At 34.0% G+C, this 6,856-nt stretch overlaps 1 protein-coding gene across 2 annotated transcripts in view; it reads left to right on the plus strand.

Annotated features, from left to right (window-relative positions):
* LOC101493317 (pre-mRNA-splicing factor ATP-dependent RNA helicase DEAH1) overlaps positions 1 to 6,419 on the plus strand; it is a 24,737-nt gene extending 18,318 nt beyond the window's left edge. The window contains exons 23-28 of one of the 2 annotated variants that reach the window (XM_012715475.3): positions 319 to 381; positions 1,314 to 1,437; positions 1,530 to 1,630; positions 4,198 to 4,260; positions 4,351 to 4,423; positions 5,998 to 6,419. In XM_012715475.3, the coding sequence (XP_012570929.1) occupies positions 319 to 381; positions 1,314 to 1,437; positions 1,530 to 1,630; positions 4,198 to 4,260; positions 4,351 to 4,423; positions 5,998 to 6,038 (465 nt within the window). In that variant the 3' untranslated portion in view covers positions 6,039 to 6,419. Of the gene's footprint in view, positions 1 to 318; positions 382 to 1,313; positions 1,438 to 1,529; positions 1,631 to 2,133; positions 2,320 to 4,197; positions 4,267 to 4,350; positions 4,424 to 5,997 lie in introns of those variants that run through there. The other variant, XR_003472849.2, reaches the window with a different exon arrangement.
* Positions 6,420 to 6,856: the final 437 nt, after the last annotated feature.

The following is a 6,856-nucleotide window of genomic DNA, read 5'->3' on the forward strand; positions in this document are numbered from 1 at the left end:
TGGGGAAAAAAGAAAGACGAATCTTCGATTTTGAAGTGGAAAATTGGATGGATTGCTCCTACATGTTGTAGGATAGTCTTTATTCATACTGTTCTATCAATAAACACTCCTTTCTTTACCTCAATTATGTCAAAATCTATCATTCTTCCTGTTGTGAACTTACTGATGGAACGTTTTGTCAATCAAATCATGGGATATGGTGGGAGTTTTGTTGGGGTGCATGTATATGTATTCTTTAGATTGTAATTTTTCATTGATATATTTCCTTGTTCTAGATTGTTGTTGCACATGATTAATAAATTTTGTTTAATTTTCCAGGTCTATAATTCTTGGAAGGAGACCAATTATTCAACACAATGGTGTTATGAAAATTATATACAGGTATGGTTCTTTGTTTCGAAAACTAGTACCGTTGCATGAATAAGTGAAAGGCACTAGAAATACTAGTGGTGAAAATTATTTAGAAATGTTACATTATTTAACTAATTTTAAATTTAATTTTAGCCAATTATATATCACAAGAATTTGAATTTTATAAGGATACTCTTGTTTATTTTAGATAAAGATTGAAGAATGGTAAGATTTATTTTTGCTGTTGAAACCTGCCCCCGTGTTATCCTTATTGACTGTGGAGGTTAATGTGGTTTTTGTGGTAGTTCTTGTTTTGTTTATTTATTTATTTATTTATTTTGTTGTTCTTCTCTTTCTCTCTCTCTCTCTCTCTATATATATATATATATATATATAAATATATTTGGAGGTTATATTTGGAGGTTACTTAAGATGGGTGTGCTATCATATTTCTCTTACTGATAAAAATATAATATTATAACAAGTAACAACCGCCACATAGCCTTTTCTCACAGGGCGGGGTTTGACTACATCGATTAAACGACACTATAATCTCTTATCATGAATTGTGTCTAAGGAGCTACCATTTGAATTCTTTTTCTTGGTGGTTTTTCATTTTTCTTGGTCTCCCTACCTCTAATTTCTTATATAGATAAATATTTTAGAACTTTTTGAAGCTTTATTATGGCAATGTTTTTTCAACTTTCCCTGTTCCTTAGAGTTATAGTTGGATCATTCTGATGATCTGAGTCTGATCTAATGATAAAAATATGTTACTCAAGTCTTCTTTCCTCTGTTAAAATGGCTTTTTTTGAATTTATTCATTTTTCATATATTGGGAAAAACTCATGTTCCATATTGGCTAAAGATAGTGTCTAATAGGAGCTTAAAAGCTTGAGTACTCCTCACCTTACATGTTGATTTTGTGGGACTAATTTATTTGGTGTTATTTTGATGTCTAGGTAAGGAGTATGAAACGGGCTAGGGATATTCGTGATCAACTTGCAGGTCTACTAGAGAGGGTTGAGATCGAGCTTACTACAAATCCTGATGATTTAGATGCCATCAAGAAATCTATAACATCTGGTGAACTTTTAAAACTTGTAATTACTTGCATAAAGAATCCTTTTTTTTTTTTATCTTGCTGAATGCTGATTCAAATTTTTAACACACTGCAGGATTTTTCCCACACTCTGCAAAATTGCAAAAAAATGGATCATATCGGACTGTTAAACATGCACAGACTGTTCACATACATCCTAGTTCAGGGCTTGCACAGGTACTTTGGTTAATGCATATAACTCATTATTGTGATGTGTTTTTAATTGACTACTTCATCTCCACTATTCATTTTTATAACATGTTGCTGTGAAGTTCTTGCCATGATGGGGTCTAGGGAACTAAGGGAAGTGTTATGGATCTACTGTGGGTCTTTTGTAGGCTCTCTAAAAGAACACAAACTACCAATTGTTTTATTCTCTGATGATGAAAACAGAAGGAATACAACAAATTATATAGGACCATAATTGATTCTAAATGCCAGGAAACAATTTTGTAGACATTTAAAGTAAAAGATCCTACGATTTGCTTAAATATCAGAAATGATATTTGGATTTGATACAATCCCAATTAATGTTAAGAATGAAATAAGGAAATAAGTAAATAAATAAAAAAGGAAAGGTAAATCAGATATGAATCATATCATATCGCAACACTGTCTATTATTTGCAAGAGGTTGATTTCACAACCCGAACTTGTCATATCCTTGTCACATACCAACAGGTCAAGGACGGCACTAAGAAGTGATGATGGGAGGGTCAATTGGAAGAGAAGGCTCTGGAATATCTCAGATTGAGGGATAAGAGTCAGTAATGAATGGAACAGAAGAAGAATCTGGTTGTACTAGACTACCTGGGAAGCAAACTCTTTTGTCACTGAGGTGGTAAAGGATGGGGTTTCTTCAAAAAGGTGAGATAAAAACCGAAATATAATAATGAGTTGAAGGACAATAATACTCGTATCCTTTCTGCACCCAATAATAGCCGAAATACTCACTTTATTGCATGAAACAACAACTGATGGAGACTTGCAGTGAGATCATGGATAAAACTAGTAGAACGAAAAATGCTAGGAGAAACAGGGAATGGATAATTTTATCATTTTATGAAGAGGGTGAAACTCAATATTTAAAAAACTAGCACTAAGAGGGAAGAAGAGTTCAAAGAAGCAAAGACACAAGAAGAAACATGGATGAAGGGTTCAATAGGGAATAACAGGAAATGGGGAATTTTATCAATTTGAGAAGAGAATGACATTCTATTTATCAAATAACCAATGCCAAGCACATCACCCCAAATTTTAAAAGCGCACGGAACGAGGACGACCCATGGTAATACATCGGTTTCTTACTCGTGCAAAGGAACTAATTCTTGGCAACTTGGACAACTTATTTGCACGTGGTAGTCTCAATTATATGGCAATTTTTTCTTTCTGCATTACTGTTTTGTTGAGTATGAGACAAGTTGATTGATGCACTGTTGAAGATCCTTACCTCTCCCTCGGCGACCTTGGGTAGATTGATTTTGGCAGCGGTTGTTAGTTGAACAATTTCTGAGACCCAAAGCTTTGGGGCTGCTGATTTCTCCATGCTTTTACATCATGCCCCCCACGAGGGTCTGCTAATTTTTTTTTCTGCTGTCATTCATTGTAGAGGCGTCCCCAGCACCAAATTTAACCAAAGTTTTGTCTTCACTGCAGTTTGATCTCCCTTCGTGGACGAACTCGTGTCTGGTGGCGGCACAGGGATGTCCCCACTTGACATTGAACAGTTACATACAGAAGACTGAAGAGTTAATAACAGATAGGGAAAAAAGTGCTATTGATTTATCTGACCAAAGAAAACCTAGGGTAGACTCAGATTGCAATGAAGGTGATTAGGGTTTGACAAGGAAGTAGTGCCTTCCATATTAGTGTCTGCCAATTAGAGGATTTGGATTGTGTATTGACATAGTCACACTCACCTAGACCGTCCGATTAAGTATTAGACGGTCCAGATTTTAATGCAGATTATGGTTATTTTTTTAATCTAAATTCCGTGTTTAAAATTGAAACCCTTTGATCTTGATTAGACGGTCCCAAGGAGCATGCCTGTGAACAGTCGCCAGATTGTGACTGCAGACAACCCAGACCCCAAATTAGAAGCTCCAATATCAACTTTGAACTTGAAAGAAAAAATTGATTATTATTGTGATATATAATAAAAAAGTACAAGCACTAGTAATATTATATAGGCTAATCCTAATAAACATGATCAAGATAACATAAATAATGTTTATCCTAATAATTACAGACTATCATGATATGTACAAAAAAATGGAAATAAATTGTATGGATATACTGCAAATTGATATCGACTTTGAACTTGAAAGAGAAAAATGATTATTATTGTGATGCATAATAAAAAAGTACAAGCACTAGTAATATTATTTAGGCTAATCTTAATAAATGATAATCAGGAAAACATAAATAATTTTTATACGAATAATTGCAGACTCATGATATGTACAAAAAAATGGAAAGAAATTGCATGGATATACTGCAAATTTAGAACGTACATTACAGTGTTTTGTCTATGGAGCCGTCACAACCTAGTTGAAAAAGGCTTATTTGTAGAAGTTGTTTGTTTGTATGTGAGTACATATGTTGATATCCAATTTGAGGCTTAGATTCTAACAATTTTTTGTTGCATTGTTCATTATAAATACTGCAAAGATGGAATTTGTGCTCTAATAATAAATATCCTTTTTTCTCGTATTTATCTTGTTTTCACTTTGTTTATACTTGAAGCTTCTTCCAAGATGGGTTGTGTACCATGAACTAGTACTCACAACCAAGGAATATATGAGACAGGTAATTCCTAACGATTGAGTTATTCAAATGTTTTATGACATTTTTAAATGGATGTTGGGGAATAGTTGAAACTGTGTATTCTTATTGCAGATCACAGAGTTAAAGCCGGAGTGGTTGTTGGAGATAGCCCCTCACTATTACCAGCAGAAGGATGTTGAAGACAGTATGCTCTCTTTCTCTTTATTCTTAATATTGTTGTTCTATTCTGCAAGGAGTACAAATTCCATTGGAGTCCTGACGTGATTTGAAATATTTAGTTCCTTTTATGAAGAATTAAATCTTTTAATCAAGCCTTGTTTATAATAGGGTTGTAAAGTGATATGGCTCGAACTCCTATCCAGAAAAGGATATAGTACCACTAATTCAGTTTAGGATAGAAAGTAGAAATGACAGCTGTGCTCCCTTCCAAGGAAGAATCCTATATGCCCCAATCTATAAGCCTAAAGTAGGAAATTACACAACCCTCATGTTTCAATCCTCTACATAACAGAATATACAAGTCTATTCCCTTGCTCCCTAGTGGACTTCGCCACCCAAACCATTTTTAGAGGCCTACTGGAAAATACTTGCAGGGGCTTTTAGTATTGAGATTGTTGTGGGCTTGATGAAAATAATCGAGGTTGTTGTGGAATCAGGGAAAGGAATTATGGAAGTCATAACAGAATGGACAGGTGGAAAAATAAGATCGGTTAGAACAATTGAGGCTGATTGAAGACTATAATGAAGCTTCTTAACCTATTAGAGGAGATGGGAATGGGATGTGTAAACTTTTTTTAACACATGATGGTTCTTGTTGATGACTTTCGCACTGACAAAAGAGAGTGTGTGAAAATGCCATTGCTCTTTTTATTTTTTATTTTTTTTATTTTTAACCAAAGGCAAAAATATGAATCCCCCACTAGCATAAAACATGCTAAGTGTAAGGATTTGAGAAAGATACAACCACCAAAATAATTTGATATGAATGAGGATCAACTAGAAATCACACGAGAGATCCACAAGAATCTGCTACAGTGCTCAAATTGTCAAAATAAATGATAGGATTAGAACAGTAATATTTGGACCCATAAGGCCATCCACAATAGATGGTACCATGAGTACCTACGTGGGAGAGTACCAGTTTGGTACTCCGATTGTGGGCTCATTCATCTAGTTAGAAATAGTACCTCTCTAGGGATCTTCTCTCTCCCTTGAAACATGGGATCTGCATGTTAGTTATTGTTGAAATGTAACACTGAAGTTATTGATGGAATTCATTTAGTACATTTTTGGAGGTACTTGGTGGAGAGATTCAGTGTTTTTTAGGTATTGAATTTGAAAATGTGAAAATGAGTGGTCTCTACAAGGATCCTAAGTATTTTTTAATTGAGGAGAGTTCTGTCGAAGATGCTCCAAGATCTTAAAAGCTTGGGTTGTTAGACTTCAATATTCAGTTCAAAGTCCACATTCTTTCTCTTCCTTGTCTTTTACCCAATATAACTCCAACAACACAGTACATGTATAGTTGAGAAATTTCCACTAATATGACAGATTAACAAATGGAAGTTGTAATGAACCTTTTCATAAATTCTGCAAGAATTTATTTTGGTCAATTAGCATACACCTTATAAATCAGTTTTTAATTTGTTGACCATTGTTTTGAAATCTATTTCTTGATTTGTACCATTAAATTTGAGATTCGTGTGAATCAAACTTCTCTATTCATCTAATGAGTTGTTGAATCAAATTTTGTCGCAGCGAGCTCCAAGAAAATGCCCCGTGGAGAAGGACGCCCATAGAAGCACAACCAGCTTGCACATCTCCAAGGATGCTTTGGTAGGAAGAGGAAGTAGATTCATTAGAAGGTTGCTTTTCTGGAGGGATTAAATGTTGCCGTTGAAACTGTAAATATTTTTTCTACACATTTGGCCTTGATTTGAGTAACCTTTGCAAGTTGCACTTGCACCCCTAGGTGTGAATGGTGGATAAATACAATAATTTAGAGGAAATTATTCATATGATGTCATTTACTGACATCATTTTTGTCTTGTGCTTCAGCTGCGTTTTTTTGACTAGTAATATCCCATTGAATTCATATTATTGTTGGTTCAATATTGTAAAATTTTGCTCAGGAAACTGCTTTAAGGGCACATTATAGAAAATTGATTTGTCAAAACTCATTTCAATATTGTTTTTCCTTCTTTGCTCACAATGCATGACCAAATGTTATTGGAGAACAATCAATATGCGAAAATTAGTAAATTTATTTATATATAGTCTAATAGTGTAATAATTTTGTATCAGACCTCAAGTTACAATTAGTGTAAGCATGAGATGCAACCATTTATGCCAATTCTTCCTCATTTTTATCCATAACTTCATAATTTACATTCAAATTCCGTTACCCATAAATTCTATCCGCCGCACCGTCTCTTTGTATTCTTCACGGTTTCCCTCCGCTGTTTTTCACCGTGTCTCTTATTTGTTTTGTATCGTCTATATTTCGTTAGTTTATTAAGAATCAAATTCGAACTTTAATTTAAATTTTAATTAAAATAAACTTTAGGAAAATCATTTATTAAATTTGATGAGATTAAATTGAAAAAATAAACATACC

This window comes from Cicer arietinum, chromosome 5 (genome assembly GCF_000331145.2).
Source record: "Cicer arietinum cultivar CDC Frontier isolate Library 1 chromosome 5, Cicar.CDCFrontier_v2.0, whole genome shotgun sequence".
In the NCBI taxonomy this organism is placed as follows: Eukaryota; Viridiplantae; Streptophyta; class Magnoliopsida; order Fabales; family Fabaceae; genus Cicer; species Cicer arietinum.